This window comes from Narcine bancroftii, chromosome 3 (genome assembly GCF_036971445.1).
Source record: "Narcine bancroftii isolate sNarBan1 chromosome 3, sNarBan1.hap1, whole genome shotgun sequence".
Classification (NCBI taxonomy): Eukaryota; Metazoa; Chordata; class Chondrichthyes; order Torpediniformes; family Narcinidae; genus Narcine; species Narcine bancroftii.
This window is the reverse complement of record NC_091471.1, coordinates 52,939,343-52,964,471: the sequence shown is the minus strand read 5'-3', so window position 1 is coordinate 52,964,471 and position 25,129 is coordinate 52,939,343. Positions and strand designations below refer to the sequence as shown.

General features: G+C 39.4%; 1 protein-coding gene across 2 annotated transcripts in view; it reads left to right on the top strand.

Moving 5' to 3' along the window:
• Nucleotides 1-25,129, top strand: part of galt (galactose-1-phosphate uridylyltransferase) — a 94,694-nt gene that overhangs the window by 24,692 nt on the left and 44,873 nt on the right. For both annotated transcript variants that reach the window (XM_069924091.1, XM_069924092.1), the window contains 3 exons: nucleotides 10,310-10,358; nucleotides 15,074-15,203; nucleotides 20,326-20,382. In XM_069924091.1, the coding sequence (XP_069780192.1) occupies nucleotides 10,310-10,358; nucleotides 15,074-15,203; nucleotides 20,326-20,382 (236 nt within the window). The remainder of the gene's footprint in view (nucleotides 1-10,309; nucleotides 10,359-15,073; nucleotides 15,204-20,325; nucleotides 20,383-25,129) is intronic.

Below are 25,129 nucleotides of genomic sequence, written 5' to 3'. Positions count from 1 at the left end.
TAGTGGCTCATGGGAAGCAGGTATCGGACCAGGATTATAACGCATGCTGAGGGCAAGAAATACTCCTGATCGGCCTTGGGCACTGAAGGCTTCCTGGTTGTATCAGAGATTTGGATCTGGAACTCGAGTTGCCAATAGTTTGAACTGGAGGTAGTGTCCCCTTATGTAATGTGAACTCTTTTCAAGACATCACTATTTATTTCCCTAAGTTTTCTGGCATCCATGGCTTTCTCCTTGGAAAATACAGGTGAGAAATACTTTTTTAGGATCTCACCCAGCTCCTGTGGTTCTACACATAGGTGACCATGCTGATTTTTTAAAGGCCCTCTTTCGAATATTTGAATATTTTTGTAGAATCTTTTAGAATTCTCCTTTTATATTGTCTCTTGAAGTTATTTCGTGCTCCTTTTTTTACCTCCCCCTCATGATTTTCCTCTTGCGTGTTCTTCTACGTCCCCGGACCACTTTGGTGATCTTCAGTAAAATTCCTGGTATCTGTCACCTACGGGATTGCAGGTGCCGGATATACAAATTTTCTGATTGCCTGAGACACCCTTACAAAGCCTAACTAATACACCAACATTAAGAATAAACAGTTTGAAAGACACAAGACTTTGAAAAAATGTCGGTATTGTACTCCTTAATTGTGTAAAGATCACTTTAATCAGGTAATTTCTGTAACTTACAAAACTTACAACTGTCATTGTAACAACATTGTTCTATTGTAGTTAAGCCCCCCCCTCCCCCAAGTTTACAGTTAAAGCCACACTAATAAACCTAAAGACTTACTAGGCAGGATTAGGGAGACATTTTAGAAGCCCACTCTTCTAACTGTCCTATATCCCAATGCAAACCTTAACAACACCACTAATCTTCATATCATCTGCATACTTACTAATCCAATTTATTATCTTATCCTCTATTCTAGATCATTAATATATATAACAAATAACAATAGATCCAATACTGATCCCTGAGGCACTCCACTAGTCATTGGTCTCCAATTTGACAAACACATTTCCACCACTACTCTCTGGCATCTCCCATCCAACCATTGTTGAATCCATTTCACTACTTCAACATTAATACCTAAAGCTTGAACCTTCCTAACTAGCCTCTTATATGGAACCTTGTCAAAGGCCTTACTAAAAACCAAGACAACGTCCACAGCCTTCCCCTCTTCGACCTTCTTAGTAACCTCTAAGATTTGTTAAACATGATATACCACGTACAAAGCCATGTTGACTACTCCTAATCAATCCCTGTCTTTCCAAATAATTGTATATACAATCACTAAGAGCACTCTCCATTAATTTACCCACCACCAACATCAGATTCACAGCCAATAATTACCAGTTTACTTTTGGAACCTTTTTTAAACAGTGAAACAACATGTGCTACTCACCAATCCTTCGGCACCTCTCCTGTGGCCAGTGACATTTTAAATATTTTTGTCAGAGCCTCCACTATTTGTACACTAACCTCCCTCAGGGTCCAGGGAAAATCTTATCGGGACCCAGAGGTATATCCACCTTTATTCTCTTTAAAATAACCAATACTACCTCCTCATTAATCTGTGTATTTTCCAGGACCTCACTACCAAAATTCCTTACTTCACCTGGCTCAATATGCCTTAGTGAATACTGAAGAAAAAAGAAATCATTTAAAATTTCTCCCATCACTTCTGACATTTTACACAGCCTACCCCTCTGATCCTCAAGGGGCCCAATTTTATCCCTCACTATTCTTTTACTTTTAATTTATCTGTAGAAACTCTTTGGATTTATTTTTATTTTGCCTGCCAAAGCTGCCTCATAACTCATTTTAGCCTTTCTAATTTATTTTTTAAGTTTTCTTTGCATTCTTTATGTTCCTCAAGCACCTCATTTATTCCCTGTTGTCTATACCTGTTGTACACATCCCTCTTCCTCCAATCCAAATTCCCAATATCCTTTGAAAACCAAGGTTCTCTATTTTCTCTAATCTTTCCTTTAATCCTCACAGGGACATAATGACTCTGTACTCTCAAAATTTCCCCTTTGAATATACTCCATTTATCTGTTACATTCTTCCCTGAAAATAAATTATCTCAATCCACACCCTCTAAATTCTTTCGCTTCTCCTTGAAATCAAGAATCTCAATCTAAGGGCCAGCCCTATCCTTCTCCATTATTAACCTAAAATTAATAGTATTATGATCACTAGACCCAAAGTGTTCCCCTATACCAGAGGTCTACAACCCATGGCTCTTTCATCCCTCTGCTGTGGGTCCCTGTGGCTTTGAAAAAATAATGTGAATACAGTAAATGGCTATTTTATTTAAATTATTTTTTCATTTAGTTTTATCAATGTAATAATTATTACTTCGGAGATCAAAGTGATCTTGTAACATTAAAATAAAATGTGTTGTAATATTTTGTTGATCAAAATTTACGTCACAGAACTGTAGTGGTTGATACCACTGTATGGGTCACCTGTCGCCGCCTGGTAAGTGACTTGTTTTGAACTTTCAACCCCCGGTAAGCTAACCATGGATAAATCTAAAAAAAAAAGTTTCTGATGAAAATAGAACATTTAATGCTTCATGGACAGATTCATTTGCTTTCACTGCTGACAAAGCTGGTTTACCTGTATGTTTAATATGTGGTGAGAAATGAGCAAACAACAAAAAAAAAATCAAATGTTGAAAAACACTTCCAGAATAAACACACAGCTTTTGCTGAAAAATACCCACCTGGAGATGAAAGAAAAAGAGCAGTTTCGAAACTGCTGCAGACAGCAGATCAGAGTGAAAATACTTTGAAGAAGTGTTGAAATCTACAAATTCAAGTACTTCTGCTAGTTTTGTGGCAGCTCAGGAGATAGCCAGGCACGGGAAGCCATTCGCAGATTGGGAATATATAAAAGAATCATTTATCAAGATATCAGAACATCTATTCTCGGACTTCAAAAACAAGAGTAAAATTGTTCAGAAAATCAGAGATATGCCACTCTCTGCAAAGACTGTCAAGGACAGGACCATAAAAATGGCAGCAAATATCACCAGTTAACTAATTATGGACATTAATTCATCTCCAGCATACTCAATCACCTGTGACGAATCAAAAGATGTAAGTGATATTCAGCAAATAGCGCTATTATGCAGATATGTGAACTCCGCTGGGTCACAGGAAGAAATCATTAAGTTGATACCACTTAAAGGGCAAACACGAGGAGAGGACATCTGTGAGGCTGTGTTAGATTGTTTAAAGACCAAAGAAATAAACAGCACCCATTTGATGTCAGTGGCAACAAGTATGACAGGAGCACAGAAGGGGTTTGTGACTTTACTTCAGAAGTCGCTAGGGAAAAAACTGCTGACATTTCACTGTATTCTGCATCAAGAGGCATTGTGTGCTCAAATGTTTCCTCTGGAATGCACAGAAGTGATGAATCTTGTCATACAGATAGTGAACAAAATAATGGGGAAAAAAGATTAAACCACTGACAATTCCATTCATTATTGGAAGAAGTTGAAAACACATACTCTGATCTCCTGCTGCACAACAAAGTCTGGTGGTTGTCCAAAGGGGAGGTGCTGAAGTGGTCTACTGTGTGTCTGGAGGTTGTAAAAACTTTCCTGGAAAGCAAAGGGCTCACCTTTCCGGAGCTAAAACAGCCAGATTGGCTGGAAAATCTGCACTTCATGGTGGATATGACAGCGCACCTTAACATGCTGAACAAAAGTCTTCAGGGGAAAAGAGGCACAGCCCTGCAGATGCTGGAGGAGGTTTTGGCGTTTGAGCATAAGATGTCAGTGATTGCTAGAGATGTACAGAGAGGTACACTGTCTCAATTCCCCTCTTTGAGAGAGTTCAAAGAAACACACAATCAGATCAATTACAAGCAGGTGATCTTGAAGATGTTGCTCGTCAGAAGGCCATTCTTGCTCAGAAGCACAAATGGAGTGAAATTGAAAACCTCCCCAAACCGGGCAAACTTGTATTCAAAACATGGAACTCAATTCCCGACACTTATATGAATGTGAAAAAATATGCATTCAGAGATCTTTCGATCCACATACTAATGCGAGCAGGTTTTCTCCAGCATGAACTACATAAAAAGCAAACATCACTCGCGCCTCATGGATGACAGCATGCAATCCTGCGTGAAGATCAAAGTGATGTCTTACAGCCCTGATATTGATCAGCTGTGCAGTGAGGTTCAGGAGCAGAAATCACATTAACCAGGTGAAAGAAATTATTTAATGAGTTATTATTTTGCAAATATATATTTTTATATTCGACCCTGAACTGATGGCTTATAGTTAGGTTGCCAGTTGACTGCTGAAGCTACGTGACTGAGGAAATCAACGGATCATCGCAACCTTCAGAATAAAATACAAACTGACATTGTTTCATTTGCTTTTTTTAATTAAAGTGAATATTTCTTTTTTTTTTAAATCCACAAATAAGGGATGGACTCAAACAGGCCTGCATTGTGTATTTTATTTGAAACTTATACGTGTCAGTGTCTTTTTTTTAAAAAAGAGTTCAAAAGAATTTGTTGTTTTGCTTTGTTACAAACAGAAATAAAATGTCAGTCATTTTCTGTTTGTAATTCCTTTATTTCATAAATGTAACAAATTATAGTCCTTATATACATAGCATAAATGTCTTCTTTCTTTGGCTTGGCTTCGCAGATGAAAATTTATGGAGGGGTATGTCCACGACTGCTGCAGGCTCGTTTGTGGCTGACAAGTCCGATGTGGGACAGGCAGACACGGTTGCAGCGGTTGCAAGGAAAAATTGGTTGGTTGGGGTTGGGTGTTGGGTTTTTCCTCCTTTGTCTTTTGTCAGTGAGGTGGGCTCTGCGGTCTTCTTCAAAGGAGGTTGCTGCCCGTTGAACTGTTAGGCGCCAAGATGCACGGTTGGAGGCGAAATCAGCCCACTGGCGGTGGTCAATGTGGCAGGCACAAAGAGATTTCTTTAAGCAGTCTTTGTACCTCTTCTTTTGTGCACCTTTGTCTCGGTGGCCAGTGGAGAGCTCGCCATAGAACATGATCTTGGGAAGGCAATGGTCCTCCAATCTGGAGACGTGACCCACCCAGCGCAGTTGGGTCTTCAGCAGCATGGATTCGATGCTTGCGGACTCTGCCAGCTCGAGTACTTCGATGTTGGTGATGAAGTCATTCCAATGAATGTTGAAGATGGAGCGGAGACAGCGCTGATGGAAGCGTTCTAGAAGCCGTAGGTGATGCTGGTAGAGGACCCATGATTCGGAGCCGAACAGGAGCGTGGGTATGACAACGGCTCTGTACACGCTGATCTTTGTGTGTTTCTTCAGGTGGTTGTTTTTCCAGACTCTTTTGTGTAGTCTTCCAAAGGCGCTATTTGCCTTGGCGAGTCTGTTGTCTATCTCGATGTCGATCCTTGCATCAGATGAAATGGTGCAGCCGAGGTAGGTAAACTGGTTGACCGTTTTGAGTTCTGTGTGCCCGATGGAGATGTGGTGGGGGGGCTGGTGGTCATCGTGGGGAGCTGGCTGATGGAGGACCTCAGTTTTCTTCAGGCTGACTTCTAGGCCAAATATTTTGGCAGTTTCCGCAAAACAGGACATCATGCGCTGGAGAGCTGGCTCTGAATGGGCAACTAAAGCGGCATCGTCTGCAAACTACAGGGGAATCACGCTGCTCTCCATTGCAGGCAAAATCTTCGCTAGGATTCTCCTTAATAGACTAATACCTAGTGTCACCGAAAATGTCCTCCCAGAATCACAGTGTGGCTTTCGCGCAAACAGAGGAACTACTGACATGGTCTTTGCCCTCAGACAGCTCCAAGAAAAGTGCAGAGAACAAAACAAAGGACTCTACATCACCTTTGTTGACCTCACCAAAACCTTTGACACCGTGAGCAGGAAAGGGCTTTGGCAAATACTAGAGCGCCTCGGATGCCCCCCCAAGTTCCTCAACATGGTTATACAACTGCACGAAAACCAACAAGGTCGGGTCAGATACAGCAATGAGCTCTCCAAACCCTTCTCCATTAACAATGGTGTGAAGCAAGGCTGCGTCCTCGCACAAACCCTCTTTACTATCTTCTTCAGCGTGATGCTGAAACAAGCCATGAAAGACCTCAACAATGAAGACGGTGTTTACATCCGGTACCGCACAGATGGCAGTCTCTTTAATCTGAGGCACCTGCAAGCTCACACCAAGACACAAGAGCAACTTGTCCGTGAACTACTCTTTGCAGATGATAGCATAAGTGTAATCATCTGCGGTATTTTCTTCATTTTATGGATCAAACTGGTTTTGCGGCAACAGATGGGTTTTATTTGGTGGGAAACAGGCCCAAATGGCTCTTTTAATGCTGAAGGTTGCTGACCCCTGCCTTATACAAACCTGTCACTTGACCTATCTCGTTCCAAATAGGAGATCCAATACTGCCTTCTCTCTTGTCAGTTATTCAATGTCTTGATTTAGAAAACTTGCCTGAACATATTTGACAAACTCCAATCCATCCAGCCCTTTTACAGTATGGATGTCCCACTCAATGTGTGGAAAGTTAAAATCTATAATCATCACCTTATGTTTATTACACATATGCTATCTATCTCCTTACATATTTGCTCCTCTAATTCCCCCAGTTCATTAGGTGGTTTATAATACACTCCCATTAGTGTTTTCATGCCTTTCCCATTCCTCAATTCCACACAAATAACCTGACTGGACGAACCCTCCAATCTATCCAGCCATAGAACTGTTGTAAATGTTTTCTCTAACAAGCAATGTGTCTCCTCCACCTTTTATTTCCCCTGTTCTATCACACACAAAACAACGGAATCCTGGAATCTGCGAAGCTGCTAATCATGCCTCTCGTGCAACCAAGTTTCACTGATGGCTGCAATATCATATTTTCATGTGTCAATCCATACTCTAAGTTCATCCACCTTTCTTACAATGCTCCTTCCATTGAAATATATACACTTGAGAGAATGTCCCCTTTATTCTCCTTTGATTACCATCTACTTTTACCCCCCTCCCCCCCAAACATTCTGGCTCCTCTTTCCCTTCAAATCTAGGTGTTCTTCTACCCTAATCTCCACACTCTCATTCTGATTCCCACCCCCCCTGCCAAACTAGTTTAAACCCTCCCCAATAGCTCTGGCAAACCTGGCTGCCAGGATATTGGTCCACCTCTAGTTCAGGTGCAGCCTGTCCCTTTTGTACAGGTCAGACCTTCCCCAGAAGAGATCCTAATGATCCACAAATGTGAATCCCTGACCCCTGCACCAACTCTTTAGCCGTGCATTCATCCACCATCTCTTCCTCTCTAAGCTCTCTAGTGCAAGGCGCAGGCAGCAATCCTGAGATCACCACTCTTGAGGTCCTACTTTTTAATTTTCCTTACTCCCTATATTCTTTCTTCAGGACCTCGTCCCCACTTCTGTTTATGTCATTGGTCCCCACATGGACCACAACAACTGGCTGCAAACCTCCTATCTGCTTACCTAACCAGCGAGTCTCCAATTACAAGAACTTCTCTTTCCCCCCACCCCCTTCCCTTCTGAGCTGAGGGGCCAGATATCTGACCACCGTAACTTGTCCTTGGTAGGTCATTGCCACTCCCACCCCCCAACAGTATCTGAAACAGTATTCTTATTATTGAGGGGAATGGCCACAGGGGTACTCTGTACTGTCTGTCTCTTTTTTTTTCTTACCTCCCTTCCTTTTCTCCCAGTTAGCCGACTCCTGTCTGTTTGGGGTGACTCTCTCCCTCTAATTCCTACTTATCTCTGCCTCCCTTATGATCTAAAGATAATCCAGCTGCAACTCCAGTTTCCTAACACGATTCCCCAGGAGTTGCATTTGGATACACCTTTTGCAGGTGTAGTCATCAAGAACATTAGTGCTGTCTCTGACCTTCCACGTCCTGCAATTGGAGCACAGGACTACCCCAACTGCCTCCAGAACCTCCTCTTAAATTAAATTAGATTAATTAAAGTAAACTTGCCAACCTTAACTCACTGGAGCACTTTCTCAGCCTCTGCATGTAGAAGCCTCTCAAGCCAAAGCCTCAACGTCCCACTCGTGGGACACGAGTGTCACACCACTCACACACAGACCTGCTCCTCACTGGCCGCTCCTTTACCTAACTCACCCTTTATTGGTCCTTGACAATTAACTCATCTACCCAATTGGAAAGGCCAAAGTCCTGACGCTGCGCCCTTTTTAAACTTTCCTAAAACCTACTTCTCAGCATGACACACTTGACCCACCTCTGACTCTGCCTCTCCTCTGAACACAATTAACAAGTCCAAACCCCAAGCATATGGCAGTCCCAATCGATATTTGAAAAGTTAAAATCTTCCACTATTCCAGCCCTATTACTTTGCTGCTATCTGTGATCTCTACATGTTTTCTACTCTGATTGGCATTCTCAACAATCTGATCACTTTTTTAAAAATTTCCTTTGACTCCTCCCACTTTCTCCAGGTCAAAGGGGTAGCCATAGGTAGCTGTATAGGTCCCAGCTGTGCCTACCTTTTTGTTGGCTACGTGAAGCAATCCTTTCTACTAGCCTACACAAGCAAGGCCCCTCATCACTTCCTCCACTACATTGAGTACTTTGGGTGCTGCCTCATGCACCCCCAATGAGCTTTTCAACTTCATTTCTTTAGCTGCCAACTTTCACCCCAACCTTAAAATTCACTTAGTTCATTGCTAGCAATGCACTCCCTTTCCTCAACCTCTATCTCAACCCACCAACTCCCACAACTACCTGGACTACTCCTCTTCACTGCCCCCTGTAAGGATCCCATTCCCTTCTTTCAATTCCTCTATCTCTGTCGCATCTGCTCCCAGGACAAGACCTTGCATGCCAGATCATCAGAGATGTCCTCCTTCAAACAACATGGCTCTCCCTCTTCCACCATCAACTCGGTACTCACCCTTATATCCTCCTTTACCAGCACATCTGCCCTGTCCGTGGTCTCATGCACTGCTAGATTGAGATCACCCACAAACTGGAGGAATAACACCTCATCTTCTGTCTGGGAACCCTCCAACTAAATGGCATTAATATTGACTTATCTGGTTTCCATTGAATCAACCCCCTCCACCCCACTTCTTGCCCCTGTTGCCTTTCTCCCGACTTTGTTTCCCTTTCCCTCTGTCTCCTTTCGCAGAGTCAAAATGAATATTTAAGTTGCGCTGACAGTAGAGGAGATTGAGGACAGACAATGGGTTAAGGGTGTAAAAATAGATTACAACCAAGAAATTAAGGTGGACATTGCAGAGGGAACTATTTTTAGCTGTTGCTTCCTTCAAAACTCCTGCTCAAAGTTTATGGGCCCTCTTCTCTGTGAAGCAATCAAGTTTAGTAATTTCTACATACCAATGACATTTAAAAAAAACATAAAATATATATAGGATTTCAGTCTGCACCAGCGGTGGGGTGGGGGGAGATGCGATGTATGGCCCCCGTTGAGAATGGGTGCTCTAAATTATGTGTGGCAGATAAGAAAAAAAATGTGAAACTAAAATTCTCTGCCCAGGATACTTGTGGAGGTTGTCAATCAGTGTACCCAAAATAAAGATTGTGAGATATGGGGCCTGTGCAAGAAAGTGGCTCTGAGGTCAAAACTTGATGTGATATTATTGAATCATGGCGCAAGGATGGTGAGCTTTTTTTTTCTGTTGCATGTGTTCAATGGCAGAAAGTAATATTGATGCATAAGCAACACCAAAGCAGCTATTGACTAAATATGTCACAAAGCATGACAGAAATATGGCCAGTTGAAATTCACAGATCCCATGAATGTGAACATTCGTACCAATCAATGCTCATTTGAAACTTTTTTTTTCAGTATCCTGGGCACTTTTGTTTGCCTTTTTTTCAAATGTGGGAATTCAATGATAATTCTACAATATTTTGGGGGAGGAATAAATGTGCAGGTGTGTTTGCGTTTTTGTGGCTCAGAATACTGCTTGATCTATGCTGTAACAATGAATGTATTTGGGATTATACAGTTTTGTGAATATACATTTTGTTTCATCAAGTAATTCTGTCACTCATTTGACACTTGAATTAAAATGTGCACTTCCAAGTTAAAACCTATTTCCAGTTTTATTATCCCCCTTTCCAACACAAAAGAATTTATTTTGAACAAAGGCCTTGAAAGAGAGAGGAAAACGTCAACTGGACCTTGTATTTTTGTCAGTATAAAAGTGACAGTGATTTTTGTCATTTATAAAAATGATCTAAATGGGGATTCAAATGCTTCCTTTGTATTCTGTTTAAGAATATTGTTCCTCTTGAACCCACAGGCGTCAGTGAGCATCCACTATTTCAAGCAAAAGCCGCTAAAGGAATTTGGTAAGTGTAATGGACATATTGTGAATCTACAAAGCTGCCTTGAATCTGCAGTGAAATGTATATTGATGTTGCAACTATTGGTGTTTCTTGCTTTGAAAAAGTGAATCCATTTTTGCATCATAATCAATAGAATGTCATCATGACCAAGAATAACCAAAAAGGTATTCCCAATACATCATATTGGTAAAAGGTATCCCCAATACATCATATTGGTAAAAGGTATCCCCAATACATCATGTTAGTAAAAGGCATCCCCAATGCATCATGTTGGTAAAAGGTATCCCCAATACATCATGTTGGTAAAAGGTATCCCCAATACATCATATTGGTAAAAGGTATCCCCAATACATCATATTGGTAAAAGGAATTCCCAATACATCATGTTGGTAAAAGGTATTCCCAATACATCATATTGGTAAAAGGTATCCCCAATACATCATGTTGGTAAAAGGTATTCCCAATACATCATGTTGGTAAAAGGTATTCCCAATACATCATGTTGGTAAAAGGTATCCCCAATACATCATGTTGGTAAAAGGTATTCCCAATACATCATATTGGTAAAAGGTATCCCCAATACATCATGTTGGTAAAAGGTATTCCCAATACATCATGTTGGTAAAAGGTATCCCCAATACATCATGTTGGTAAAGGTAACCCCAATACATCATGTTGGTAAAAGACCTACTGATAAATTTAGGAGAATACTCCAGATGTTGAACTCTTTTGTCACTTAATTATAGAAATTGTGTTACAATACAAGATATCAAAAACAAATCAGAAATCCTAATTTATCCAAAAAATTTTTTTGGAGCTGAACTGACTGGGGATGTTGGGCTTCTGGTGGCAGCAGTGCATCTTGGGCTGCTGACATGAGTGGGACCTCGGTGGGTACTCTGTACTGTCTGTCTCTTTTTTTTTCTTACCTCCTTTCCTTTTATGATCTAAAGATAATCCAGCTGCAACTCCAGTTTCCTAACACGATTCCCCAGGAGTTGCATTTGGATACACCTTTTGCAGGTGTAGTCATCAAGAACATTTGTGCTGTCTCTGACCTTCCACGTCCTGCAATTGGAGCACAGGACTACCCCAACTGCCTCCAGAACCTCCTCTTAAATTAAATTAGATTAATTAAAATAAACTTGCCAACCTTAACTCACTGGGAGCATTGGGCAGTGGCCAACATTTTTTTTGGCGAGAATTAAACATTTTAATGCTTAAAAAGCATTCCCTTGTTGCTTGTTGTCACTTAAACACTTATAAGTGATTTGCTGTTACTACTGGACTGATTTAAAAAAAAAAAGACCAGTTCTCCCAAAAACCATTTCAGATAGTCGGAGTTGTGCTGCATTTCTGTATTGAAGGTTAATGTTCGTATCATGAATTTAGTGCTAATTTGAGATTTGCCTCTTTCCCATCACACTGTGTTCTTTAGTATGTACTTACTAAGGCACTCTATTTGTCCCAAATAATTGATACAGGCATACCCTGTATAATATGGTTTTGAACAGCATGGGTTTTGATTTAACACAGTTGGTCCATGCACTTACATTCTATCTTTGATCAGATAAAAATATAATTTCTGGACTTCTTCAGATTGACAAAACAATTAGTAAATTGCCTAATTTTTATTTCTCTTTGCATCTTGTAAAATTAGTGTCTTAATTGATTGACCTTGTGCCTATTTTGGTATGATTTCAGGTTGGTCAACTATTCTTTCAGCATATAAATTTACAGTCAATTCAAAATGACAACATGGTCAATTACTTATTTTCAAGAAAAATGTGTAAATCCCTGTCCTGGGCGATTGATCCCCGTCCATTTAAAAAAAAAATAGTTCTCTCCAGTAGAAATTTGAGAGGAAAGTGAGAGTAAAGAGGATGAATAAGAGCAAGAAGAAATACAAGAAAAAGGTCAATATTTCTGCTAAAGTTAAAGGGAAAAAAGCTTAAGAAACAAGAAGAAATTGAATACTTTAATACAGACGTTACGAAAACTGATGATTTAAAAATACAAATAAACAGATGAAAAAATGTAATCTCTTAAAAAAAATTCATTCCATTTTTTTCTTTTGTGCTTTTTTTTCCTTTGTTTTCTTTTTTTGGGGGATAAAAACAAAATTATGTATCATTTTGCATAATTTCTATTGTAATGTATGTTCTAGATGAAGAAATATATATTTATGTTTGATGCAAATGGTAAATTTTTAAAAAAATTAAAAAAGAATTGAGTAAATATGTCAGAAAATTTCTTTCGAAAGGTAAGATGTCGAGGGTCTATAGAAATATTAATTTGGAAATATGAATTGGGAGGTTTACTATTCCCTAATTTTAAAAATGACTACCCTTTTTGAAGGAGATGAAACTGCATGGGTGAAAATAGAATTGGATAAAATAGGGGAGAGAATAGCAGGGGATTTTATATATACATGGGATGCAAAATTGATAACTGGTGAGAGGGAAACCCCTTTGCTAAAACATTTAATAAATAGTTGATATAAAATAGATAGAGATATTGTTATAAGGTGAGGGGAGGGCTTGTCTGCTAAAACTCTTCTGATTCATAACAGCTTATTCCATGTGCAATCAGTAATCAAACTTTTGAAATCTGGACCCATAAAAGATTGGGTATATTGAAGATTGTTATGAGCAGAGATAATTGTGTCATTTGAACAATTAAAAAATAGATGTGGAATTCTTAATAATATAACTTTCTGCTATTTTCAAATAAGAGCATATCTAAGGGATAAATTGGGCTCAACAATGTTTTACTAAATTGTGATTTGGAAACATTGATTCGAAAAGGAAATGCAAAGAAATTTACTTCAGCAATGTATCTCTTCAAATGGGAACCCATAAGCAGGGGGTTCATAAGTCCAGACAGAGATGGGAGTCTGAATTATGTCGGGATAGCTTGACTAATATGATCAATGTAAGATATAGATTGGGACAATATTTTTTTTTCCATCAATTATATCTCACACCATAGAAATTAAACAAATTAAACATCAAATCTTTTAGATGTGGTGAGGAGATAGGAACTTTTTTGCATTCAATTTGGTTATGTTCTAAAGTAAGTCCTTTTTGGGTAGATTTAGGAAATTTCTCAGAGCAAAACCCAGAATTATTTATACTAAGAAACATTATAGGGCTAAGACCCAAATTAAAACTATCCAAATATCAAATAGAATGTTAAAATTACTGGCAGTGGCCAGGAAATGTCTAACAGTTGCATAGAAGTCTGATTCACATCTGGTATGGAATATTGGCATGCAGAAATCCAGAAACCCTGGAGAAGATTACCTACAACTTAAGAAATAAGTATGACATTTTTACAAATTTGGCAACCATATTTACCAAATTTGAGTGTAAATCTTTAGATGAATTCTTCCCAACTCTTAAGACCAGCATTGATTTTCTCCAAAGAAAACTAAATAAAATATGAATTTGTGAGCCGTGGAGTGAATGTCACTTTTCAACAATCCATTTTCTTTTCCTTTATTATCTTCTTTTCCTTGCTTTTCTGAACTTTAATTATTTTTCTTTTCATTTTTGGGTGGGGTCTGGGTTAATACCATCATAAAGTATATATTAAATGTTCTTCTATACTTGTTTTTTTAAATTTTGTAATTGACTTCATGTTTGGTTAAAAAAAAAATTAATTGTGCCTGAACAGTTTTTATACTCCACATGAATCTTTCTCTGCTCTTTTTATTTCACCTCTGAACATATCATTCTATTCCATTCTACCTCATGCACTGAGCCAATGTTCTCTTAAATGCACCTGTTGCTATTTCATGTAGCAATGGGTTCCATTTTCTGAATGTCAAATCCACTCCTAAATTTCAGTGGCCTCTCCAATAATATCTGAAAATCCTATTTCTACATTATTTTAAAGAGCTCCATCATATCACATTTTTGCAATTATTTTGATGTGTGGGTAGAGCTGCTGCCTTATATTGCCCAGTGATTTGGGTTTTAACCGAACATCTAGTTCTGTCCATGTGGAGGTTGCAGATTCTTCTTGTGACTGTGAGAGTTTCCTCTCACTTCCAAAAGGGCTGGGGAGGTGAGGATCTGTTTTTATGCTGGATGACTCTTTAATTCTAGAAGTGCAGCAACCTGTATTAGCTTTCTTGAAACAGTAAAATCCCTATTAGCTGTAATTCAAACAACTGACAGCCTCAAGCAACTGGCATAAAAAGGGTAAACAAATGGGTAAAGTATATGAAAATTTTAAATTAGCCCTCCCTAGCGGTTAGTTTGCCAATCACAACACATAATCTCAAGCAACCAGAAAATTCACTTATCTGGCATCTACCAATCCCCATAGGTGCTGAATAGCAGGGGTTTTCTGCTCTGGCTCTCTTTCTTCAAGAAACAGCAGCCCCATCTCCTACTTGATTCTTGTGATAGGATCAGAATCACAGTTGGTGAATTTGCAGAACAATTCAGTTGGAAACCTGGTACTTTGAATGAAAACCTTCTTTATATTCAATTCTAAAAGAAAATGCTCTGTGCGGGAAGCACAAGTTTCTACAACTGTCCATTGATTAAAAAAAAAAATTGTAGCATTTTCCTATAATTGTTCAGGTTGACACCTGGGCAGATGACAGTGTTTACTGATAGTACATTACTAATCTGAAATTAGTTAAGTGGTCAACATTATAGTAAGATATTATTCTTTGTTGTGATTAAGTGTGTATTTTCTTACAGTAAGGTCATGTGTTTCCATCCTCATTCCGACATCACCTTGCCATTGATGTCCATTTCAGAAATTAGAACTGTGATTGACAGATGGGCAGAGCTCATGGAAGAACTAGGACCAGCATATGATTGGGTGCAGGTAACAAATGTTCAAAGCTACTTAGGCAATTTGTGCTTTATTCCTATAAATGTTCCTCCCAACTGCTTACCTGATTCCTTAATTTGGATTTAGAACCAGAATATGTGCATATCTAAGCTCTGGAAATCTTTCATTAGCCTTTAAGATGCATCTTTAAACACTCATTAATGAACCATTTGTCACTTGTTGAGTATCTCCTTGTATAGTCAGTGTAAAATGTTAAATAACACTCCTTCAATGTGAGCAATAAGGCACAAGTGGAACTCAATGGGTCAGGCAGCTTCATAGGTAGATATGGCCAGCCAATGTTTTGTGCCAGGGCCCTATCTTGAGGCTAAAGTAGGAAGGAGGGATAAAAATTATATCAACGAGGAAAGAAAGTGGGGGAAGAAACTGGGAGGGGCTATAAAATGATAGGGTATTGGACAGAAGGTAGGAACGATGTGAAGACTGGTGTAGGAAGAGACCTCTGAGTGGGAGGAAAATAGGTAAGGAAGAAGTGAAAACTGTGGAACCAGAAGGAGGTAGGTTGCCTAAAATTGGGAAAAATCGATGTTCATGCTGTTGGGTTTAAAACTGTCTAGGTAGAATATCATATGTTGTTCCTCAAATTTATGTTTGGCCTCACCCTGTGTAGGGATGCTGAGGGAAATTAAAATGGTTGGCTATTGGGAGTTCAATTTATTCCATAAGACATCAGAACAGAAATAGACTATTCAGCCCATTGAGTCTGCCCTGCCATTTAATCATGAGCTAATTCATTTTCCCACTCAACTCCACTGCTCGGCCTTCTCCCCATAACCTTTGATGCCCTAACTAATCAAGAACCTATCAATATCTGCCTTAAATATACCCAATGATCTGGCCTCCACAAGTGGTTGTTGCAACAAATTACACAAATTTACTATCCTCTGGCTGAAGAAATTCTTCTGCATCTCTGTTCTTCAATCCTGAAGTTGTGCCCTCTTGTCCTAGACTCTCCTACCATGGGAAACAACCTATCCACATCTCTGTTCACACCTTTCAACATTCAAAATGTTTCAATGAGATCCCCCTCATTCTTCTAAATTCCGTTGAGTATAGGCCTAGAGCTGTCAAACTCTCCTCATGTGATCACCCTTTCATTCCCAGAATCATCCGCCTGAACCTCCTCTGAGCCCGCTCCAACATCAGCACATCTTTCCTTAAATAGAGAGGTCAAAACTGCTCACAATACCTCCTTAAATACATTGCCTTGTACAGCCTCAACATCACATCCCTGCCCTGATATTCTATTCCTCTTGAAATGAATGCAGCATTACATTTGCTGTTCTTCACCACCATCTAAACCTACGTTTACCTTCAGGCTAACCTGCACAAGGACTCCAGGTCTCCTTCCATCTGGATATTTTCAATTTTCTCCTCATTTATAAAAAAAATATAGTCTGCTCATTTATTTTTCTCTATCAAAGTGCATGACCGTACACTTCCCAACATTGTATATAATTTTCCACTTCACTGCCTATTCATCTGTCTAAGTCCTTCTGCAGCTTCTCTGTTTCCTCAAAACTACCTGCTCCTCTCCCTCCCTTCGTATCATCTGCAAATTTGGCCACAAAGTCATTTGTTCCATAATCCAAATCATTAATATACAACATAAAAAGAAGCAGCCTGAACACCAAACCTTGTGGAACACCTCTAGCAACTGGCAGTCAACCAGAATTTGATTCCCTGTATTATAATTCTCTGCTTCCTGCCAATCAGCCAATGCTCTACCCATGAGTATGTCCAGTTATAACAAGACTCTTGTCTTGTTAAGTAACTTCGTGTGTGGCACTTTGTCAAAGGCTTTCTTAAAAATCCAAATACACAGCATCCACTGCATCTCCTTTATCTCGCCTGCATGCCACTTCTTCAAAGAATCCCAAATTGTTTGTTAAACAAGATTTCCCATTGAGGAAATTGCTGACTTTGACCTAAGTTGTCATGTGCCTTCAAGTACACTGTAACTTCAGCCTTGACAATCAACTCCAACAGCACTGACCAAGCTAACCTGTCTATAATTTCCTTTCCTTTTCTTGAATAGTGGGACGAAATTTGTGATTTTTTTTTTCTTTCCCAGTCCTCCGGAGCCATCCTGCAATCTATTGATTCCTGAAAGGTCATTATAAATGCCTCGACAATCTCTACCATTACTTTCAGAACCTGGGGGTGCAATCCATCTGGTCCAGGAGACTTATCCACCCTTAGACCATTTAGCATTCTGAGCATCTTCTCTCTTGACATAGTAACTGCACTCACTTCCCTTCCCTGATACCCTTGGCATCTCTCACACTGCTAATGTCCTCCACAGCGAAGATCGATGCAAAATATTCACTTGGTTCCTGTACTATTTCCTTATCTTCCATTATTTTATTTTTTCTCCTGAGAAGTTTTCCAGTGGTCCTATGTCTCCCCTTACCTCTCTTTTATACTTGAAGAACCTTTTTGTTTCCTCTTTGATATTATTTTCTAGCCTACTTTCATACTTCATCTTTTCCCTCCTTATTAAAATGTTTTTAATATGTAAATTGGATATGCTGGATCGTACAGACAATAGGTGCAGGAGTAGGCCATTTGGCCCTTCAAGCCATCTCTGCCATTCACTGTGATTATGGCTGAACTTACATAATCAGTACCCTGTTCCTGCCTTCTCCCTATATCCCTTGATTCTGCTATCTTTAAGAGCTATATCTAACTCTTTCTTGAAAGCATCTAGAGAATTGGCCTCCACTGCTTTCTGAGGCAGTGCATTCCACAGATCCACAACTCTTATTCTTAAACTGTGGTCTCTGGTTGTGGACTCCCTTCTCCCCAAACATCGTAAACATGTTTCCTGCATCTAGTGTGTCTGATCTCTTAATGATCTTGTATGTTTCAATCAGATCCCCTCTCATCCTTCTAAATTCCAGTGTATACAAGATCAGTCACTCCAATCTTTCAACATAAGACAGTCCAGCCATCCCAGGAATTAACCTTGTGAACTTGTGCTGCACTCACTCAATAGCAAGAATGTCCTTCCTCAAATATGGAGACAAAACAGCACACAATACTCCAGGTGTGGTCTCACCAGGACCCTGTACAACTGCAGAAGGACCTCTTTGCTCCTATACTCAACTCCCCTTGTTATGAAGGCCAACATGCACTGCTCCAACGCACTCTCGTTAATTTAGAGGTTTAAGATTATATTTGTAAATTTGAAATTTAATTAATCAATGAATGATATATGATAAATCCAGGTAGGCTCTTTTCCTTTTTTTCTTACCTTTTTGGGGAGGGAGGGGGGAGAAAATATAAAATTAAGTATTCTTTTGCATCGTTTTATTACTTTGTATGATTATGGATAAGTATGTTGTATTTGTTATTGATGCAAATGAAAAATAAAGTTAAAAAAAACCAACATGCCATTAGCTTTCTTCACTGCCTGTTGTACCTTCATGTTTACTTTCATTGACTAGTGAACAAGGACACCTAGATCTCATTATACTTCCCCTTTTCCTAACTTGACACCATTCAGATAGTAATCTGCCTTCCTGTTGTTGCCACTAATTTATCCACATTAAACCGCATCTGCACACTCATCCAACCTTCCTCAAATTTGGAGACCAAAACTGCACACAATACTCCAGTGTGGTCTCACTAGGGCCCAGTACAACTGCAGAAGAACTGAGTCACCCTGCATTCTTATAACACCCTCCTCACATTTCACTCTGCCACCCAGCTTTGTGCCGTCTGCATATTTGCTAATGTTACTTTTAATCTCTTCATCTAAATCATTAATATATATATTGTAAATAGCTGTAGTCCCAGCATTGAGCCTTGTGATACCCTGCCTGCCATTCTGAAAGGGACCTGTTAATCCCTACTTTTTGTTTCCTGTCTACCAACCAATTTTCTATCCACATCAGTACCTTACCCCCAATACCATGTGTTCTAATTTTTCCCACTAATCTCCTATGTGGGACCTTATTAAAGGCTTTCTGAAAGTCCAGGTACACTATATCCACTGGTTCTCCCTTGTCCATTTTCATAGTTATATCCTCAAACAATTTCAGAAAATTAGTCAAGCATGACTTTCCCTTCATCAATCCATGCTGACAGATCCATGATTACTGATGGAAATCTCTGGGATACTTTAAGCTGACATTTGTCACATGATAAATTTAGAACCACAACAGCAATTAAACTTCAATAGTATTTCATTCATTGAAAAGAACATCCCAAGGTTTTATAAATTATTTTTAATTTATTCATGTACATGATTTACATCACAATATGGAAAAAGGAAAGAATTTAAGTTTCAGTTTGTATTTAATAATCAAAGATAATATGTGGCTGAATGTTACTGATATTTTCACTGAAGCTGGAGGGCATTATTTTATTGGAACATTGTTGGGAAGCAAATCAACATGCAAGACCCAAAAAATGGTAATCAGCTAATCATTTGAGTGGAGGAAATCTTCAATGAGTAGTGTGCTTGGTCAACAGTTTCAGGGTAAGCTAGGAATCCACAACATGAGTAACCACAGAAGGAAAAAAAAGACCTCGATAATTGTGCACTCAAGGGGAAAAAATGATCGATGAAAATACTTGGACATCTCGAATTTGACTAAATAACTGCAATTATACTGAGTAAACTAATAGATGTTGTTGATGAACTAAACTGACTTGTTTGTGCATTACTTAAGCATGTATTTTAAGCGTACTTGCTTGTTACATAAAATAAGTTATACATATTTGGTTATAATGTGGCAGGTGAAGGAAACCAGATAGTAAACATCTGCAGTCAGTGAAGGGTTCTGATCTGAAATGTTGTTCATTCTTTTTCTCCCACATGATTCAACCCTCTGTGTTTGTTCTTCCAGAGATTGGTTTTCTTGCTCGCAGATTCTCGCAGCCCCAATTCAGACTAGACTTCAGCAGCTGCAAAGCATTTAATTTTCAAATATTCTATCTCCAATCCTTAAACAGACTGAAGATGATTTTTTTGAAAAGCAGTTCAGCTATAAAGAATGCTTTTGTTCATTGGAGATGTAACTTATGAATACATAAATAATTATTTGTCATAGTTTTTTCACAAAACTGGTTTATTCTTTGATTTCAGATTTTTGAAAATAAAGGTGCTATGATGGGATGTTCAAACCCACATCCACACTGTCAGGTAAGACTGCATGGTCGTGAAGTGCACAGGAACAGACTGTACACCATGTATAGTAAATATAAATACTGATCTCATACACATATAAGATTAGAATTATTCAGTTTCAGTGAAGAGAAATTCAGACAAATCAGATTTTCTTTCAAAATAAACTATTATTGTGGGCCCAGGTGCTGAGTTGGAGTAAATTTACTCATCTAATGCTAAAACTGTACCAGTTTGGGTTTTTCTGTATTCTTCATATATTGACATGTTGAAAATTTGTATGCAAGAGGATAACATTTTACAGATGAAGCCCTAAATGCTGGCATTTACAACAGCCAATGTGACCCTGAGGTTGGGCTATGTTTATAGTGACAATAGTGGTGACTGGATAGCTTTATTTCGGTGCCTGAAGCATCATTCCAAAATGTGCAAATTCCTATGCATGATTAGAACTGCCTTTTTGTTATATTGAGTTGAGTACGTTTGACCAATTTGGAAGCACTGTCCATGCAACAAAAAAAAACACCAGCCTCATTCTGAATACCAGATGCAACATTGTCTTCAATGAGCTCACATGTCATTGTATTTTTTAATGTAATGTTCGGACAGCTACAATCAGTGAAGGAAGTGAAATGCTGCAAACCTGTGTTGATCCTTTACCCCTTGCCTGCCAACTATCTACCTCTGTCTTACAGTCCATTCAAGGGCTCCTTCCAATTTCCTTTGAGGAAGAGAGTTCCAAAGATTTGGGATGCTTCTGAGTCTGTTGCTTTTTAAACTATTGCTGCTGCTTCTCTCCCAAAAGGAAACATCCATGCTGCCAAAACCCTAGGGAGTGTGTTTCAAATGTCCCCAATGGATGTGGGTCATCTATTCAACCTTTCCATAGAACCATAGAACAATTGCAGCTCAGAAACCACTTTGGCCCCTCTAGTCTGTGGCGAACCATTTTATCTTGCCTAGTCCCACTGACCTGCACTCAGTCCATGTCCCTCCATACCTCTCCTATCCAAATACCTGTCCAAATTTCCCTTAAATGTTAAAATCAAGCCCACATCTACCACTTCAGTTGGAAGCTCATTCCACACTCCCATCATTTTCTGAGTGAAAGTGTTCCCCCTGAAACTTTCCCCTTTCACCCTTAACCCATGTCCTCTTAAATAGTTTTATTCCCCCTCAGTATTCACTAAGGAAACAGGCATAGAATCATGGGAAGTAAGAAAAACAAGCAATGAGGTCATGGAACCTATGCAGATTAAAGAGAAGGAAGTGCTTTCTGTCTTAAAGCAAATAAGATTAGATAAATCCCCAGGGCCTGACAAGATGTTCCCTCGGGCCTTTAGGGAGGCTAGTGTAGAAATCACAGGGGCTCTGACAGAAATATTTAAAACGTCTTCAGCCACGGGCATGATGCCAGAAGTTTGGAGGGTAGCTCACGATGTTCCATTGTTTAAAAAAGGCTCCAAATGTAACCCTGGTGAGCTTGACATCAGTAGTTGGTAAATTATTGGAAGGTGTTCTAAGAGATCGGATATACAATTATTTGGATTGCCAGTGAACATGGCTTTATGTGTGATAGATTGTGTTTAACCAATCTTACAGTTTTTTGAGGAGGTTACTAGGAAAGTTGACGAAGGAAAGGTTGTGGATGTTATCTACATTGACTTTAGTAAGGCCCTTGACGTGGTCCTACATGTGAGGTTAGTCATGAAGATTCAAATGCTAGGTATTCATTGTTAAGTAATGAAATGAATTTGACAATGGCTGGACGGGAGAAGCCAGAGAGTAGTGGTGGATCCTTGCTTGTGACTAATGGTGTACCTCAGGGATCAGGGCTGGGACCATTGTTATTTGTCATCTATATCAATGATCTGGGTGATAATGTAGTAAATTGGATTAGTAAATTTGCAGATGACACTAAGATTGGAGATATTGTGGACTGGGAAGAAGGTTTTCAAATCTTCCAGAGGGATCTGGATCAGCAGGTAAAGTGGACTGAAAAATGGCAAATGGAATTTAATGCAGACAAGTGTGAGGTCTTGCATTTGGAAGGACAAACCAAGAAGGGAAATACACAGTAAATGGTAGGGCACTGAGGAGTGAGGTAGGACAACAGGATCTAGGAATACAGATACATAATTCCCTGAAAGTGGTGTCACATGCGGATAGGGTTGTAAAGAATGCTTATGGAATAGTTGCCTTCATAAATCAAAGTACCAAGTACAGGAGTTGGGATGTTAATTAAGGAATTGGTGAGGTCAATTTTGAAGTATTGTGTGCAGTTTTGGTCGCCTAAATACAGGAATGATATCAATAAGATAGTGAGAGTGCAGAGAAGATTTACCCACCTTCAATGTAAAAAGCTTATCTACATTTACTATCTATCCCCCTCATAATTTTGAATATCTCTATCAAATCACCCTCATTCTTCTACGCTCCATGGAATAAAGTCCTAACCTGTTTAACCTTTCCCTGTAATTCAATTTCTGAAATCTGGGCAACATTTTAAGTAAATCTTCTCTGCACTCTCACTATCTTATTGATACCCTAAAGGCCCGAGGGAATATCTTGTAGGGCCCTGGGTATTTATCTAATCTTATTTGCTTTAAGAGAGCAAGCACTTCCTTCTCTTTAATCTTGTATAGGTTCCATGACCTCACTGCTTGTTTTTCTTACTTCCCATGATTCTATGCCTGTTTCCTTAGTGAATATTGAGGGGGAATAAAAATATTTAAGATCTCCCCCATGTCTTTTGGCTCCATACAAAGCCAACCACTCTGATCTTTAAGGGGACCAATTTTGTCCCTTATTATCCTTTTGCTCTGTAGAAACCCTTAGGATTTTCCTTCACATTGTCTGCCAAAGCAACTTCATGCCTTCTTTTTACCTTCCTCATTTCTTTCTTGAGGTTTTTCTTGCTTTTTTTAAATATAGTCCTCAAGTACTTGATTTGCTCCATGTTGCCTATACCTGTAATACACTTCGAACCAGATCTCCTATATCCCTCAAAAATCAAGGTTCCCTGTGCTTGCTAACTTTGCCTTTAATCCTGACAGAAACATACAGAATCTGTACTCTCAAAATTTCACATTTGAAGGTCCTCCACTTACCTTGCACATCCTTTCTGGAAAACAACTTAACCCAATCCACAAATTTTAGATCCTTTCTCATTTCTTCACATTTAGCCTTTCTCCAATTTAGAATCTCAGCCCAAGTCCCTGACCTATCATTTTCCATAATTAACTTGAAACTAATGGCATTATGATCACTGGACTCCAAATGTCCCCCAACAGGTATAAAAATTGCTATAAATTAAATTTTCAAAAAAATAACTTAGTACAAAATAAGATAAAAAGTGAGGTAGCGTCTGTCATTCATTGTCCATTCAGAAATCTGATGGAGGAGGGGGAAAATGCTGTTTTCGTACTGTTGGATGTTTGTCTTCAGGCTCCTGTATCTCCATCTTGATGGTAGCAGTGAGAAGAGGGCATGACCTCGGTGGTGAGGGAGCTTGATGGATAGAGATCCAGCAACTTGACAATAACAATTGATATGCACATTTTTCTCTATGGTCCATCTGTGGTCCTAATATGTTTGAGCTCAATGCTGCTGAGAGCAAAAATGGAGATGAGATTCTCAAGCACTGAGAAGCAGTAAGCATTCATTGGAAGGTACACCTTTCAAAGTATTTTCTCAAACCAAACTCTCTTCTTAACTCCATTCTCTGCTGTATTATCCAGTCGAGTCTTTCTGCTAAAACAGATTACTTAGAGGTTGAAGGGCCATATCTCAATTGAGAAAGTATAAATCCAGTGGAGCAGAAGATATCCCTGCTTATGGATAATACAGCAGAGAATGGAGTTAAGAAGAGAGTTTGGTTTGAGAAAATACTTTGAAAGGTGTACCTTCCAATGAATGCTTACTGCTTCTCAGTGCTTGAGAATCTCATCTCCATTTTTGCTCTCAGCAGCATTGAGGAACTTATGAACTGCATTCAGAATCTCATCTCTTGCATCTGCAATGCTTCCTGTTAGAGTGGAATTCATGGTTGGAAAAACTTCATTCTGGACTCTAGAATTCAGGTTATTTCATCTTCAGTCAATGTTGCAGTATACAATTATCTATATCAGGGTTTCCCAAACTTTTTCTTTCCATTCACATCCATTTTAAGTAATTCTTATGCCATAGGTGCTCTGTGATTAGTAAGGGATTATTTGCAGACGATGCCGCTTTAGTTGCCCATTCAGAGCCAGCTCTGCTTTGCGGAAACTGCCAAAATGTTTGGCCTGGAAGTCAGCCTGAAGAAAACTGAGGTCCTCCATCAGCCAGCTCCCCACCATGACTACCAGCCCCCCCACATCTCCATCGGGCACACAAAACTCAAAACGGTCAACCAGTTTACCTATCTCGGCTGCACCATTTCATCAGATGCAAGGATCGACAATGAGATAGACAACAGACTCGCCAAGGCAAATAGCGCCTTTGGAAGACAACACGAAAGAGTCTGGAAAAACAACCAACTGAAAAACCTCACAAAGATAAGCGTATACAGAGCCGTTGTCATACCCACACTCCTGTTCGGCTCCGAATCATGGGTCCTCTACCGACACCACCTACGGCTCCTAGAACGCTTCCACCAGCGTTGTCTCCGCTCCATCCTCAACATCCATTGGAGCGCTTTCATCCCTAATGTCGAAGTACTCGAGATGGCAGAGGTCGACAGCATCGAGTCCACGCTGCTGAAGATCCAGCTGCGCTGGATGGG